The sequence below is a fragment of the Babylonia areolata genome, chromosome 28 (assembly GCF_041734735.1).
Source record: "Babylonia areolata isolate BAREFJ2019XMU chromosome 28, ASM4173473v1, whole genome shotgun sequence".
NCBI classification, from domain to species: Eukaryota; Metazoa; Mollusca; class Gastropoda; order Neogastropoda; family Buccinidae; genus Babylonia; species Babylonia areolata.
This window is the reverse complement of record NC_134903.1, coordinates 7,529,348-7,546,955: the sequence shown is the minus strand read 5'-3', so window position 1 is coordinate 7,546,955 and position 17,608 is coordinate 7,529,348. Positions and strand designations below refer to the sequence as shown.

The 17,608-nt window shown below is 47.4% G+C and overlaps 1 protein-coding gene across 1 annotated transcript; it reads left to right on the top strand.

The window, feature by feature from the left end:
* Positions 1-11,688: 11,688 nt before the first annotated feature.
* Positions 11,689-16,370, top strand: LOC143301966 (uncharacterized). Its single transcript, XM_076616444.1, has 2 exons — positions 11,689-11,892; positions 13,993-16,370. Exon 2 carries the CDS (start codon positions 14,202-14,204, stop codon positions 15,510-15,512), a length of 1,311 nt encoding a protein of 436 aa, XP_076472559.1. The 5' UTR covers positions 11,689-11,892; positions 13,993-14,201; the 3' UTR covers positions 15,513-16,370.
* The last annotated feature ends 1,238 nt before the right edge of the window (positions 16,371-17,608 follow it).

Genomic DNA, 17,608 nt, shown 5'->3' with positions numbered 1-17,608 from the left:
CCCACACACACAAACACACACACATCTGACAACATTATTACACTACATCACAGATTATTTGTACACCTTCCAGTGAAAATACATGCATGCACCTGTGAACACTACTGTGCAAATACATTCACATTGATTATCCGAAGGTGCATATGTGCTGTCTGCTTGAAACATCTCATAAGTTACTGAATAAATGAATATAAGGTAAGTGCTTGCTGAACATTCTTGATTGTGCTATTTCAGCACACACAAAAAAGAAAAAAAGTAAAGACATATCAACGGCACCCCTTCCTGCCACCCTTCCCCAAAAACAAAAACAAAATCGATGAAAAAAAAGCGTATGGTATGGCACACTCAATAAAGAACACACTGGTAACTTTTTTATTTTTATTTTAGCACATAGAAATGATATAGGAAAAACGCCCCCCCACCCATTCACTCCCACAAAACAACAACAACTGACCTTGCCAACACTGATATTTTTCCATGATTGTTTCATCAGCCGTTTGTCCTGGCCTGTCCCCAGCATCACCAGCTCCCAATCCAGCATCATCATGGTCCTGCATCATCAGAATCAATGTCTGACTCCAGTAACCCAAGTGTCACTGCAACACTGTGAAGAGTACAATGCCAGCTGCAATGATTCTGCAGGGTGCCACCTGTTCAAATGACAAAAATGCTGTACGTTATGATGAATTGAAATTATGAATAATTATTAACATTGATATATAACCTTAATTCAGTCATAACCAGTAGTGAAGCAAAGCATTTACTTTCAATAGCTGCATGCATCTTATTTGCTTGCGCACGTGCAAACACATGCACTCATCCTTGACTGGCCCATTTTCCTCATCCAACATCTGTTATGCATTGGAACATGTGAGTAGATGCATCTTTATATACAGTTTAAGTATGCATAAGCGTTCTCAAAATGCACACACACACACACACACACACACACACACACACACACACACACAGACACACACACACACACACAGACACACACACACAGACACACAGACACAGACACACAGACACAGACACAGACACAGACACACAGACACACAGACACAGACACACAGACACACAGACACACACACACACACACACACACAGACACACACACACACAGACACACACACACAGACACAGACAGACACACACAGACACACACACACAGACACACACAGACACACACACACACACAGACACACACACACACACAGACACACACACAGACACACACACACACAGACACACAGACACACAGACACACAGACACACACACACACACACACACACAGACACACACACAGACACACACACACACACACACACACACAGACACACACACACACACACACACAGACAGACACACACACACACACACAGACACACACACACACACAGACACACACACACACACAGACACACACACACACACAGACACACACACAGACACACACACACACAGACACACAGACACACACACACACACAGACACACACACACACACACACAGACACACACACACACACACACAGACACACACACAACACACACACAGACACACACACACACACACACAGACACACAGACACACACAGACACACACACACACACACACACAGACACACACAGACACACACAGACACACACACACACACACACACACACACACACACACACTAATATACATGTAAATACAGGTAGGCATGTGAGTGTGCTGACTCTCATGTTTTCCAGAAGAAATTTAGGGCGTGGGGTTGAGGAGGGGGAGTGGGGTGGTGGAGTAGGTTGGAAGAGAGAGAGTGGGGTGTATGAGTAAGGAGAGGGGCAGAGAAAGGAGTGAGGTGGTAGAGTGGGGTGGAGGAGGATGGAGTGGGTGGAGGTGGAGGAGGGGCAGTGGGGTGGAGGAGAAAGGAATGGGATGGAAGAAAGTGGAGTGGAGGTGTAGGGTACTGGGTGGAATGAGATGTAGGGTGGAGGAGTGGAGGAGGAAAGAATTGGAGGAGAGAGGAGTGGGGCAGAGGAGGGGGAGTGGGATGGTAGAGTGGGGTGGAGGAGATGGAGTAAGGTGGTTGAATGGGGTGGGAGGAGCTGTCGGTTGGAGGAGAGAGAAGAGTGGAGTGGAGGAAAGGGGAGGGGGAGTTGAGTGGTGGAGGGTAGAATGGGTGTAGGAAAGTGGAGTTGGCTGGAGGACAGAGGAGTGGGGTGGAAAGGGGGGGGGGATAGGGGTGGAGGAGGAATGAGCAGGGTGGGTGAGAGGAGTGGGATGAAGAAAGAGGAGTGGAGTGGAGGTGGAGGAGGGTGGTGCGGTGGAGGAGGGAGAAGTGGGGTGGTGGAAGGGTGGAGTGTGAAAGACTGGGATAGAGAATGAACGAGTGTGGTGGAGGGTGGAGGAGTGGTTGCAGGATTGCCAGTGGGGTGGGAGAGGGGTACCCAGGCTGGAGGAGGGGGAGTGGGTTGCTGTGGAGTCTGGGGGAGGAGGGAGGAGACATGTGGAGGAGGGAGCAGTGAGTGGAGGTGGTGAGGTGGGGTGGAAGAAAGGGGAGTGGGGGTGGAAGAGGGGGAGTGGGGTGGTAGAGTGGGGTGGATGAGCTGGTGGAGGGGGAGTGGGGTGGTTTGAGAGAGAGGATGTAGATTGGGGTGGCGATGGAGGAGAGTGGAGTGGAGGGGGAGGGAATGGGATGAAGAAGGGAAGAGTGGGGTGATTAAGTGGGATTGAGGACGGGGGGAGTGGAGTGGAGGGGGAGTTGGTGGATGAGTGGGGGGGGGGGGGGGTAAATGGCGTGGGCTGGAGGAGCGAGCTGTTGGGTTGAGAAGGAAGGATGGGATGGAACAGGAGTGGAGTGGGGTGGAGGTCTAGGGTGGTGGAGGATTGAAAAAAAAAAGTATATTGTGGGGTGGAGGAGTGAGATAGAGGAGGGTGGAGTTCGGTGGTGGAGAGGAGTGGGGTGGAGGAGGGAGGGGGTGAGTGGAGGAGGGTTGTGTGTGTTGAGGAGTGGGTTGGAGGTGGGGGGCGGGGGGGGGGGGGGGGCTGAGGGGGATAGTGTGGGGTGAAGTAGTAAAATGGGAGGAGAGTGGGGTGGTGGAGGTGGAGTGAGGTAGAGGAGGGAGGAGATGGGTGGAGGAAGGGGAGTGAATTGGAGGAGTAAGTAGAGGGGTGGATGAGAGTTGTTGGCTTGTGTGGTGGAGGAGGGGGAGTGGGGTGGAGGAGAGGGGTGGGTGGGATGGGGCAGTGGAGTGGATCAGAGTGGAGTGTGGTGGAAGAGGGGGAAGTGGGGTGGGTGAGAGTGGAGTGTGGTGGAAGAGGGGAACGTGGGGTGGATGAGAGTGGAGTGTGGTGGAAGAGGGGGAAGTGGGGTGGATCAGAGTGAAGTGTGGTGGAAGAGGGGGAAGTGGGGTGGGTGAGAGTGGTGGAGGAGGGGAAGTGGGGTGGATCAGAGTGGAGTGGGGTGGAAGAGGGGTAAGTGGGGTGGATGAGAGTGCTGTGTCGAGGAAGAGGGGGAAGTGGGGTGGATGAGAGTGGAGTGTGGTGGAAGAGGGGGAAGTGGGGTGGATGAGAGTGGAGTGTGGTGGAAGAGGGGGAAGTTTGGTGGATCAGAGTGGAGCGTGGAGGAAGAGGGGGAAGTGGGGTGGATCAGAGTGGAGTGTAGTGAAGATGCGTAAGTGGGGTGGGTGAGAGTGGAGTGTGATGGAGGAGGGGAAGTGGGGTGGATGAGAGTGGAGTGTGGTGGAAGAGGCGGAAGTGGGGTGGATCAGAGTGGAGTGTAGTGAAGATGCGTAAGTGGGGTGGATGAGGGTGGAGTGTGGTGGAGGAGGGGAAGTGGGGTGGATCAGAGTGGAGTGTGGTGGAAGAGGCGGAAGTGGGGTGGATGAGAGCGGAGTGTAGTGAAGATGCGTAAGTGGGGTGGGTGAGAGTGGTAGAGGAGGGGAAGTGGGGTGGATGAGTGTGGAATGGGGTGGATGAGTGTGGAGTGTGGTGGAAGAGGGGAAGTGGGGTGGATGAGAGTGCTGTGTGGTGGAAGAGAAGAAATGGGTGGATGTGTGGAGTGTGGTGGAAGAGGGGAAATGGGGTGGATAAGAGTGGAGTGTGGTCGAAGAGGGGAAATGGGGTGGATGAGTGCTGTGTGGTGGAAGAGGGGGAAGTGGGGTGGGTGAGAGTGCTGTGTGGTGGAAGAGGGAAAATGGGTGGATGAGTGTGGAGTGTGGTGGAAGAGGGGAAATGGGGTGGATGAGCGTGGAGTGTGGTGGAAGAGGGGAAGTGGGGTGGATGAGTGTGGAGTGTGGTGGAAGAGGGGAAATGGGGTGGATGAGTGCTGTGTGGTGGAAGAGGAGAAATGGGGTGGGTGAGAGTGTTGTGTGGTGGAAGAGAGGAAGTGGGGTGGATGAGAGTGGAGTGTGGTGGAAGAGGGGAAATGGGGTGGGTGAGAGTGGATTGTGGTGGAAAAGGGGAAGTGGGGTGGGTGAGAGTGCTGTGTGTTGGAAGAGGGGGAAGTGGCGTGGGTGAGAGAGCTGTGTGGTGGAAGAGGGGGAAGTGGGGTGGATGACTGTGCTGTTTGGTGGAAGAGGGGGAAGTGGGGTGGGTGAGAGTGCTGTGTGGTGGAAGAGGGGGAAGTGGGGTGGGTGAGAGTGCTGTGTGGTGGAAGAGGGGGAAGTGGGGTGGATGACTGTGCTGTTTGGTGGAAGAGGGGGAAGTGGGGTGGGTGAGAGTGCTGTGTGGTGGAAGAGGGGGAAGTGGGGTGGGTGAGAGTGCTGTGTGGTGGAAGAGGGGGAAGTGGGGTGGATGACTGTGCTGTTTGGTGGAAGAGGGGGAAGTGGGGTGGGTGAGAGAGCTGTGTGGTGGAAGAGGGGGAAGTGGGGTGGGTGAGAGTGGAGTGTGGTGGAAGAGGGGGACGTGGGGTGGGTGAGAGTGGAGTGTGGTGGAAGAGGGGGAAGTGGGGTGGGTGAGAGTGCTGTGTGGTGGAAGAGGGGGAAGTGGGGTGGGTGAGAGTGCTGTGTGGTGGAAGAGGGGGAAGTGGGGTGGGTGAGAGCAGAGTGTGGTGGAAGAGGGTAAGTGGGGTGGATGAGAGTGGAGTGTGGTGGAAGAGGGGAAGTGGGGTGGATGAGAGTGGAGTGTTGTGGAAGAGAGGGAAATGGGGTGGGTGACAGTGGAGTGTGGTGGAAGAGGGGATGGGGTGGATGAGAGTGGAGTGTGGTGGAAGAGGGGAAATGGGGTGGGTGAGAGTGGAGTGTGGTGGAAGAGGGGGAAGTGGTGTGGATGAGTGTGGAGTGTGGTGGAAGAGGGGAAATGAGGTGGATGAGTGCTGTGTGGTGGAAGAGAAGAAATGGGGTGGGTGAGAGTGCTGTGTGGTGGAAGAGAGGAAGTGGGGTGGATGAGAGTGCTGTGTGGTGGAAGAGGGGAAATGGGGTGGGTGAGAGTGGATTGTGGTGGAAGAGGGGAAATGAGGTGGATGAGTGCTGTGTGGTGGAAGAGGAGAAATGGGGTGGGTGAGAGTGCTGTGTGGTGGAAAAGGGGAAGTGGGGTGGATGAGAGTGCTGTGTGGTGGAAGAGAGGAAGTGGGGTGGATGAGAGTGGATTGTGGTGGAAGAGGGGAAATGAGGTGGATGAGTGCTGTGTGGTGGAAGAGGAGAAATGGGGTGGGTGAGAGTGGTGTGTGGTGGAAAAGGGGAAGTGGGGTGGATGAGAGTGCTGTGTGGTGGAAGAGAGGAAGTGGGGTGGATGAGAGTGGATTGTGGTGGAAGAGGGGAAATGAGGTGGATGAGTGCTGTGTGGTGGAAGAGGAGAAATGGGGTGGGTGAGAGTGGTGTGTGGTGGAAAAGGGGAAGTGGGGTGGATGAGAGTGCTGTGTGGTAGAAGAGGGAAGTGGGGTGGATGAGAGTGCTGTGTGGTGGAAGAGAGGGAAGTGGGGTGGATGAGAGTGCTGTGTGGTGGAAGAGAGGGAAGTGGGGTGGATGAGAGTGCTGTGTGGTGGAAGATGCGTAAGTGGGTTGGGTGCGAGTGGAGTGTGGTGGAGGAGGGGAAGTGGGGTGGATGAGAGTGGAGTGTGGTGGAAGAGAGGGAAGTGTGGTGGATGAGAGTGGAGTGTGGTGGAAGAGAGGGAAGTGGGGTGGATGAGAGTGCTGTGTGGTGGAAGAGGGGGAAGTGGGGTGGATGAGAGTGGAGTGTGGTGGAAGAGAGGGAAGTGGGGTGGATGAGAGTGCTGTGTGGTGGAAGAGAGGGAAATGGGGTGGATGAGAGTGGAGTGTGGTGGAAGAGAGGGAAGTGGGGTGGATGAGAGTGCTGTGTGGTGGAAGAGAGGGAAATGGGGTGGATGAGAATGGAGTGTGGTGGAAGAGGGGAAGTGGGGTGGATGAGAGTGGAGTGTGGTGGAAGATAGGGAAGTGGGGTGGATGAGAGTGGAGTGTGGTGGAAGAGGGGGAAGTGGGGCGGATGAGAGTGCTGTTTGGTGGAAGAGGGGGAAGTGGGGTGGCTGAGAGTGCTGTGTGGTGGAAGAGAGGGAAGTGGGGTGGGTGAGAGTGCTGTGTGGTGGAAGAGAGGGAAGTGGGGTGGATGAGAGTGCTGTGTGGAGGAAGAGAGGGAAATGGGGTGGATGAGAGTGGAGTGTGGTGGAAGAGAGGGAAGTGGGGTGGATGAGAGTGGAGTGTGGTGGAAGAGAGGGAAGTGGGGTGGATGAGAGTGGAGTGTGATGGAAGAGAGGGAAATGGGGTGGATGAGAATGAAGTGTGGTGGAAGAGGGGAAGTGGGGTGGGTGAGAGCTGAGTGTTGTGGAAGAGGGGAAATAGGGTGTATGAAAGTGGAATGTGGTGGAAGAGGGGGAAGTGTGGTTGATGAGATTGCTGTGTGGTTGAAGAGGGTGAAATGGGGTGGATAAGAGTGGAGTGTGGTGTAAGAGGGGGAAGTGGGGGTGGATGGGAGTGCTCTTTGGTGGAAGAGAGGGGAGTGGGGTGGATGACTGTGCTGCTTAGTGGAAGAGAGGTATGTGTGATCGATAAGATTCACTTCGTTCGTGAGCTACAACTCCCACTGACGTTCACTGTATGCACAACAAGTGGGCTTTTACGCATGTGACTGTTCAGTTTTTACCCCGCCATGAAGGCAGCCATACTCCATTTTCAGAGGTGTGCATGCTGGGTATGTTCTTGTTTCCATAACCCACCAAATGCTGACATGGATGACACTGAGGATTTTTAACGTGCATATCTGATCTTCTGCTCAGTCAGGCACAAGCAGGTCTGAACACATGTTGACCTGGGAGATCGGAAAATCTCCACCCTTTACCCACAAGGCGCCATTACCGAGATTCAAACCCGGGACTCTCAGATTGAAAGTCCAACGCTTTAACCACTCGGCTATTGCGCCCGTCATTCTGTATAATGAAAAGTGATGCTTTATGCATCAGTGAGATGCACGTGTGTGGTCGACATCACTCTAACATCTCCAAAATTCAGAGCAGAAATGAATGCAGAGACGCTTCCACACCAAGGCAGTGACCACATCCCGGTAGTTTTGAGTCTACAGAAACTGTCAGATAAACCCTGTATGAAACCGCGTGATCCATTTCAGTATGAAACCAAAGAGACAACCGTCATCGAAAAATTAAGACGCAGAAGAAACAAAAGAACGGCACCGAACAGGATGCAAACTATTCAGCCCCCATGGTGGAATACCGACACAGAGAGAGCCTGGATAGAAAAACATGCAGCTGTCAAACTTTGGCAAAAAGAAAGAATAAAACCATCTCCGGACAAAGATATTGAAACAAAAATGAAAGAAAGAACTAAACAGTTTGAAATCATTGCTCAAGAGGCCAAAAATGACAAGTGGAAATAGTTTTGCGAGGCACTCAGTTATGACTCAACATTGACAGAGTTCTGGCAATTTTATCGTCGCATGGAAGGGAAAACGTGCACAACAACAACCCCAGACATAGTAGACACTGACGGAACCAAGCTTAAGACAAACGAAGAAAAAGGATCCGCCCTGCTCAAACGTTTCATACAACAGTGCGATCAAAGAAACTTAGATGAGATAAAGAAATATGTTCAGGAGTTAAACCAAACCCTTATGCAGACTGGACCTGATGATGACTTGACAATAGGTGATCTAAACGAAGCAATAGCTAAATGCAAGAAAGAATCAGCTCCTGGCCCAGACAAAGTTCGCTACTCGGACATGAAGGAATTATCGGAAGAAGACAGAAGCAAACTTTTCAATCTATATCAAAACAGTTTCCACAATGGACATGTGCCGGAGGACTGGACACACAGCGTCTTAAAACCCATACCAAAACCAGGAAAGGACCATCATCAGGTAAGCGGATACCGGATCCTAACCATGCAAAACATTGCTGGAAAGCTCATGGAACACATGATAGCCAGGAAACTTGCAAGGGATCTTGAACACAGGCACATTCTCCCTTCAAATCAAGGTGGGTACAGAACAGGCAAGTCCACATGGGAAAATGCAGCTGCTTTTGCATATGGGGTGTATGAAGGATTTCAAAGAAAAGAAGAAACACTAGCAGTAGCAATCGACCTTGAAGATGCCTACAATAAAGTCCAGTTTGCGCACCTCATGGAGCTGCTACTAAGGTATGGAGTAAGTTTGACACTGACAAGATGGATAGCAGCAGCTGCTTCAGGAAAGAACCGTCGTCCTACGCCTCGGAGATTGGATGTCTGCACCTTCTAAACTATCCATGGGACTGCCACAAGGGTCTCCGCTCTCTCCTGTCCTCTACAATGTCTACACGAAGGGCCTTGCAGACTTAAACAACAATGGAATTGCTCGGGTGCTTAACCTTGCGGATGATGGCCTGGTCTTCAAAACTTCGAAAAATGCTCAGGAAAGAACTAAAGCCGTCCAGAAACAACTAAACAATATTGCTCAATGGTGCAAAGACACAGGATCTTCCATCAATCCAGCGAAAGCCCAAACGTTGCTGTGCACCCTCAACAACAAAACCGCGAGCAAATCACCACCTTCTGTGTCATTCGATGGGATTCAAATTGAGAAAACTGAATGCCTACGCTACCTAGGAATACACTTCGACAGGATGCTGACCTTCAGAAAACATACGGAAAATACTGTTCTCAAATGCAAAAAGGGCCTTTCAGTCTTAAAAGCAATGGCAACCAAAGGAATTGAACAACGCCACCTCTTCCTGCTATACCAATCACTCGTCCTCAGTGTGATCGACTACGGACTTGGGCTAACAACACCGTCTCAAAGCAACCTCCTAAAATTAGAAAGAGTACAAAATGAAGCTATGAGGCTGATCCTTGGAACAACAAAAGACACGCCCACAGAAACCATGCGATACCTGCTTGACCTTCCTTCAGTGCAGGCCAGAAACAAGTTAGAACAGGTCAAGACCTACTTCAAAGCATTAGAAAACCCTCAAAACCCACTGCATGACGCAGTCAAAGAACCAAAAGGCAGCCGTCTAGGACGAGGAAGATCATGGATGGGGCAAGCAGAAGACACAATCCAGCTAGTATGCCGACTACAAGACCTGAAAGAAACAAAAGAATGGGAGAAAACCCCCGAAAACCTCAACCATCTATTCAACACAGTCATTTCACCCACTCTAGGAAGACATTGTCGGGAATGGCCAGAGGGCAAAACTGATGCGGAAGTGAAGCTACTTATAGAAGAAAACAGTAAAGAAGAGGACATCATCATATACACAGATGGCTCAGTCACCAAAGACCAGTCTGGTTGGGGATTCACTGCGAAACAAAATGGAAAAACAATTTGGGAAGAGAATGCTGCCTACAAAGTCACAACCTCCAGCCTAACGATGGAAGTTGAAGCTGTGACACATGCCCTCCAGTGGCTATCGTCCATCCATACGCCCGGAAACCAACATGCCATGATTCTAACCGACTCAATGAACCTCATACAGAAAATTGAAAACGGAATGGGAAGCCCAGAGTGGCATAACGCAATGCGCAACTTTCAGATTAAAAAACTCACATGGTCATACTGCCCGGGACATGCAGGTGTTAAGGGAAATGAGCGAGCTGACAGACTTGCTGGTAACGCAACACCAACGAGCGGCCTACATCTAGGAAAATCGGAAATCCTCAGAAAAGTCAAAGAATACCAAAAAGAACAGGTACAAGGCCATCACACCATCGATCGCCTCAAAGAAATAGAAGCAGAGAGAGGGAGCGGCCGCAAGTCTAACATGAAAGGTAGAGCACGATGCTTTGCAAATCAAACAAATATCGGCATCATTTCCAAACCAACATTGCGCAAATTTCTTCAAAACGGAACAGAGTCTCTGTGGGCCTTTCCAAATACAATAAACTGAGCAACACACTAGACGCCACGTTCTTGGCATCAGAGATCTTTTCCCATCCCTCTTGCGGCCAGTCAGTGGCAGCCTCTGTGCGTGTGTGTATGTGTGTGTTTGTGTGTATGTGTGGGTCTGTGCTTTTGAGTGCGTTTGTGAATGCGCGAGAGTGAAAGTGTACACAAGTGTCAGGAGAGATATGTGTACGTGTGTGTGTGTGTGTGTGTGTGTGTGTGTGTGTGTGTGTGTGTGTGTGTGTGTGTGAGGGGAGGTGGGAGTGCGGGGGGAGGTGGGATAGAGGATGAGGTATGTGAGTGTATGCATGCCTACACTGTGGGAGCAACAGGATATTGGAACGTATATATATATATATATATCTTTGTATGTACGTGTGTGGGGTTGGGGGTGGGAGATATGGGCGTATGTGTGTGTGCTTGTACAAGTAAGTGTTCATCTCTGTGAGTATGTGTTTGTGTGTGTGTGTGTGTGTGTGTGCCGTGGAAGCTGCGATACGTAGACTAGAAATGAGTGTGTGGAGGAGGGGGTAGAGGAGGTGCAAGGTAATGTGTGTGTGTGTGTGTGTGTGTGTGTGTGTGTTGGAGCTCATGTACGTTTATATGTATTTGACTGTGCTTTCATATCTGTGAAACTGCATGTTTGGTGCATTTCTGTTATGCATGTGTGGGTGTATGTGTGAATGTGTGTCTTCATGTTTTACATTTATTCGCTTATTTATCACCATTGTTGTCTTATTTATTTATTTATGTTTTATTATTATCATTTTATTAGTATTACTAATATTATTACTACTACCTTTTTCTATATTATAATTATTATTTATTTATTTATTTATGCAAGCTTATCTCTTTTTTTTTCTTCTCTTTTTTTCTTTTTTTTTTCTCAAGGCCTGACTAAGCGCGTTGGGTTACGCTGCTGGTCAGGCATCTGCTTGGCTTGGCAGATGTGGTGTAGCGTATATGGTTTTGTCCGAACGCAGTGACGCCTCCTTGAGCTACTGAAACTGAAACTGAAACAAGGGAATCCCTACTGATCCACTGCACTTCAGATTGCTGTCGAAATCCATGACAGCATACGTTTGAAGACGTTGTGAATCCGCCGAACAACGTTTTGTTGCATCCGAAGCAAATGTAATGGTTTGGCACGAGATCGAGGAAACTGTAGCGTGATTCAAAACAAAACGAAACAAATCACATCAAACTGGAATGTACGGAAGTGAAACGCGGACGGAGGTAAACACAGAGCTCACCTGTGACCCGGAAGCAGTAAGCAAAGTAGATAATCCAGCCAATTACGTGCGAGTTCGCGAGAATTGATTGAGTTTCTGTTCGACGGACGACGAAAGAGTTGTGAAAGTCGTCACAGGGCTGAGTCACCCTCTCCAACAACGCAGCCCTCTCCGAAATGAGACATTAGTGTCTATAACAGAACCAAGACTGACCCCGGCCGACAAGCCATCAACAATGCCTGCCAATAGCGCGCCGCTGACACGGCTCAACGCTTTGACTGTGCCTCGGAAACTGATTGTGCAGGCCAATTTGACTGGCTCTCTTTTCCTTATCCCTTCTGCGAGGTTATGTGAATTATATAATTGTGCATTGATTTTAGATACTGTTGAATAACAGCTGGTTTTAACCATGTACATCGTTGTTTTAATTATAGTATGGTACTAGTTTTCATCTGTTCTCTTACTATGCTTATCGCTTTGTTGCTTTGTGATTACTATGTATGAGATTAATTAGCATTAACTTTGTATTTACTGACCCGTTCCAGACGGTCGTAAAAAGCCCAAACTGAAACAGGAAAAGAACTCGGCGAGAGAAAAACAAGGGAAACAAAAGGGAGGTGATTACGTACCCTACTTCTCTGGAAAGAAAATCAACCAGCAGTGCATTTGTGGAGAAACGTGACCAACAACTGTCACACGATGCACTGAACGGAATGCAGTGACAGTATTGGGTGTATACTGACTTACCTGTGTTAGGCCAACGCTCAGCTTATATCACAGATTGATATAAGTTTACAGTTGGGCCAACAACAAAATGAGACTGAGCTGTCGTATTATCAATGGTTTCCCCATAGCGATGGGAAATCATTTACAGCTTATAGTCTGTTGTGAAGGACTAAGACTCTCAAAGTAGGAGGCAAAATTGCACTGACGCTTAGTGCTGCAGCAGTGGGGGCTAGCTGGCCTTTGGGAACCATCCCAACGCCAACCGTCCTAAAAACCGAGAGAGTGGGGATGTAACTTGGGCACGGGACACTGGCTCTCCACTACAATCAAATTCTAGCCCAGATAGTCTGGAAAGCAGTTACCTCTGCTGTTCTGATGGTCATACATACCTGTGTATCCATTTTATTATATATATATATATATATATTAAGAAAGAAAGAAAACTTTCGAGAATGTGCCGAACTACATATTGATGATTCTGGTTTGTTGCTGGACATTGACGCAACAATCTCCAACAAAATTGAACAGTAACCCGCAGATCGGAACGCCTTTTATCCAGCAAGCAAGGCAAGTGTAACGCACTGAAAATCTACCAGCGGATTTATTCTCTTTCAGGGCTGCTAATAAATCACATATGTGACACAGAAACATCTACAAAATCACACCAAAACAAGAGAGGCAAGGCCTTCAAGACTCACATGTGATATGCACTTAAAAAAGATAAATAAAAATATAAATGATTGTTGTTGGGGTTTTTTAAGTTCGTTAAAATGTGTAGTGTATTTTCTCGGCGAAATAGTCTGCTGCTTTTGCGTTGAATAATCTAATTAGATAAGTCAGCATTTATGTACATGTGCCATTAAAAAAAGAAGAGAAATCACCAGCCCCGTCTTTTCTCTGTACAGAAACGAAACACCGCAGTGTGTTCTCCGGCAACAAAGTGTGACTGTGAAAGTATTAACTCGTGCCAGTGAGGCCCATCGAGCTCAGTAATTTATAAGCTCAGTGGTGACGCACACAGAAATGAAGGAGACAAAAAAAAATCAAAAAAATCAACCGGATGTTGACACAGGCCAAATCACAGTAGGTATACTGGTCAGATTTTATATAACAAAGATGTTTCGGAGAAAAAAAAAAGATATCCTCAAAGTCTGGAGAAAACTTAAAGTAATGAAAAAAGTGTAAATCCTTCTGTTTACAACATATTATTTGAAAATAAAGATTTCTCAACAGTTTTTGAAAAAGCTGAAGCATTTGCAGATGTTTGCAAAATTCAGTTGTATATAGGGTTTGCCAGACAAAGAAAGACTTGTCTCTCTTTGTGTGTGTGTGTGTTACTCTCTTTGTCTCTCTGTCTCTTTGTGTGTGTGTGTGCAACCAAAGACAGGGTAATGTATTTGTTGTACACAGACAGAATCTAAGATGGGTTGGAAACTTGGAGAAAGACAACTGAAGCATGAAGATCACTTCTTTTTTCTTCTTGGTCACAGAGTAAAGTTCTGCGAGTGCTGCAACTGAAATAATTTGATTTTTTTTTTCAGAGCACGGCCAGTTTGTGGATGCTGAAAGAAAAATTACTGCCTATATCAGTCTGTAATAATGTCATGTCAAATAACGGCTCACACACGCACACACATTTTTTTTCAGGATGAACTGTGACAGGGGAGATGATAATTGGTTTTGAACATTTTTATACACAATTACATTTTTTTTTTCCAGCGGCTGGCTGTGCATGAAGGAGGGAAGGATTTCCGCAAGGGGTCTGCCTGTCTCCTGGAACTTCGCTGCACTGACTGTGGGAAGCTAGCAGCTGACTACACATCAAAGAAAACTGGCACTGTCCACACAGGCTACGACATAAACAGACGTTTCGTCACAGCTGCTACCACCAGTGGCTGCTCATTCTCCCAGACCAAGAGGCTGTGTGCATGATGGGCATGCCTACACCGATGAGTGAGCCGATGTGGTATTTCTACAAACAGAAGTTGCATTTGGGAGCAAAACGCGCAGCTGATAAACATCTTCAGGATGCGGCTAACCAGGTGCGACGGACCTATGCGGACATGAACACTGGGCTTCCTGACAGTCAAGGCATCCTCAATGTGTCGGTGTCAATTGATGGCAGCTGGCAGAAGCGAGGACATTCTTCACATAACGGATTGGTGACCGTCATTGACATCATCACAGGGCTGATAATTGATTTTGTGGCTCTCAGCAACTTCTGCCAGGTGTGTGAAACTGGGCCCAAACCTGACGATGAACGCTATGCTGACTGGATGGAGCAACATCAGGACAAGTGCCAGAAAAACATCAACTGCTCGTCAGGTGCCATGGAGATGGAGGGGGCTGTGCGGATTTTCCAGCGTTCTGTGGAGCTGCATGGATTCAGATACACGGAAATGCTGGGCGATGGCGATGCAAAGACATACAAATGTCTTACCGAGGCTGATCCATACGATGGCTACCCGATAGAAAAGATCGACTGCGTGAACCATGTGGTGAAGAGAATGGGTACTGCACTGCGAAATCTCGTCCAGAAAAGGAAAGCCCAGGGTCAGCCAATAGGTGGACGTGGCAAGCTGACAGATGTGAGAATAAAACAACTCACAAACTACTACGGCCGTGCCATCAAAGACAATGCTGGAGATCTCGAGGCAATGCAAAGAGCAGTGTGGGCTAGTTTTTTTCAAACACTAAGCAATGATGAGTCGCACAACCACTCTTACTGCCCTGAAGGTACGTCATCCTGGTGCTTCTTCAACAGAGCCATAGCCTCCAACACACCGCCAGACACCCACAAGCACCCACTCCCAGCAGAAATCGGAGACGCACTGAAACCTATCTACCACAGGCTTGGGGACCCACAGTTGCTTCGTCGTTGTCTGGCTGGAAAGACCCAGAACTCCAATGAGAGTTTCCACTCTCTGATGTGGAGTGTGTGCCCCAAGGAAAGGTGGGCCAACCTCCGCACAGTGGACACTGCCCTGGCCATCACCATCCAGAAGTTCAACCAGGGATCTTCAGCCCTCCTGTGTGTTCTGGCTGAGCTGGAGCTGCTGACCACCACCACCACCCAGCAGTTTGCAGAAGAGGAGAATGTCAGCAGGCTGAAAAGTGCAACCAGAAAAAGCTCTGCAAAGGAAAAAGATAAAAGAAAAAAGATTGACGCAATTCGCCGCCGCGAACGACAGGATCAACAAGAGCGGGAGGGCCTTGTGTATGGTGCAGGGGAATTTTGAAGGTATTTCAACCTTTTTCTGATTCATTTTCAGACTCCTGTGATGTGTGTAAACATTGCATGCAACACAAGTGAATTAATTCCAGATTGCAGTCTGAATACCAAGCTCAGAAACCTGCTGAAGAAAATACAATCTTTGAAAGCAAATTTATCAAAACTCGTGTTTTTATATATGTAACGAATTTGGTATCCCTGTAATTTTGGTTTGAGAACAGCTATTGATCTGAAATTTGGCACACTAAAGTAAAATTGCCTGCTGAGTGCAATAAAGCTATTCAAAAGAGTGTATCTTGGATACTTTTTGCTTTATTATCATGACAATGACCTACTTGTGATTAAAAAAAAATCACCTGTAATGGCATGCATGAGGTATCTAAGTCAGGTACTAATCAGTTTATTTCATGGCTTTATTGCACAAAATGATCTAAGAGGAAATCAGTAAAACCAAATTAGGGCATGAGTTGAATTAAAATCAACCTTAAAAATGGGAACAGAAGACGCTAGTATTATTTCGAGATAAATAATCATAAAAAAATTAGTAAAAATATTTCTACCCCATGTATTGACACAAAAGTTTGTGTGATGCATTCTATTGGTATTTTCTTTATGTGTGCCAAATTTTGTGACTGTAGCTCCAATAGAAGCTGAGAAGCAAAAATGCCCCGAAATCTACCTTAAGCGCCCCCTAAAGCACCAACATTACATAATATTATTTCTCCGGTTTTTTTTGGTTTTTTTTCTGATTATTATTCTGAGTTGTGTTGTGTAGTTTCATACCAGTCCACACATACACACACATGCGCGCGAATACATACACACGCGCGCGCACACACACACATATACACAGACGCACGCAAGCATACACATGCACACACGCACGCACAGACACACGTATACACAGAAACACACACACAAGCACACCCACAGACACACACGTACACACAGACACACACACACACACACACACACACACGCGCGCGCGCGCGCGCGCACTTTCTTGTAATTGCTGCGAAAACGACTGTATTATGTTAAATTCACACACACACACACACACACACACACACACACACACACACACACACACACACACCTCTTTCTTGTAACTGCTGCGAAAACGACTGTATTATCTTAAATTCACACACACACACACACACACACACACACACACACACACACACACACACACATTTTGTTGCATTTGCTGCTAACATGATTGATTGGAACCAGTCAATCATACTTTCAGACTTACGATTTATGATCAGTGATGATATAATAATTACAACAGTTGTGACAACTTCGCATACCTTTGCGCACACCAAAAGATTAATGTATGGGTGCACTGTGCATTTTTCAGAAATATATTTTTCGTAAGTTTCTCTTCTTTTTTCAACTAAACAATGGAATAAGCATTGGTTTTCGTATCATTATTATCCCCCCCCCCTCTTTTTTTTGTTTTTTTTTGTTTTTTGTTTTTGTTTTTTTTGTTTTTCACTATTATGACATTCCAGTAAAAGTGATGTGTATACCTTGTAGAAACCTCTTCGATTTATGTAGATTACTTGTTTGCTTGTTTGTTTATGCTGCTATATTGTAGTTGTTTTCCCTTTATAAATCGTAGTTTTTTCTTGGGTTTGTGTGTGTGTGTTATTTTGTTGGTTTTTTTGTTGTTGTTTTTTTGTTTGTTTGGTTGGTTATTTTTTCTTTTTTTTCCAGATCTAACATGTAGATATAATAATAGACATCAAAACGGCTACATTGGACATCTCAGACCTTTTGAAATGGGGAAATTGCTCATCTGAAGATGTTGTTCACATTCCAATGTTGCCTCTCAATATGTTGAGGGTGAATAAAATTCTAGTACCCAGTACCCAGTCAATTAAGCGTGTTAGGAAAGAAAATGAATGTTTTGTTCATTGAGAGAGAGAGAGAGAGAGAGAGAGAGAGAGAAGATGAAAACTTTGAACAAACTTGCACAAAATTTTTGGAGAAAAAATGAAAAGGATAAAATGAAATTAAAAAAAAAAAAAAAAAAAAAAAAAAAAAAGAGAAGAAAATATGACAGGGGGGGAAAAAAAAAGTCTGAAATCTGCGGAATTG

Coding starts and splice junctions, on each gene's coding strand:
- LOC143301966 (XM_076616444.1), top strand. CDS start 14,202: ATGATGGGCATGCCTACACCGATGAGTGAGCCGATGTGGTATTTCTAC.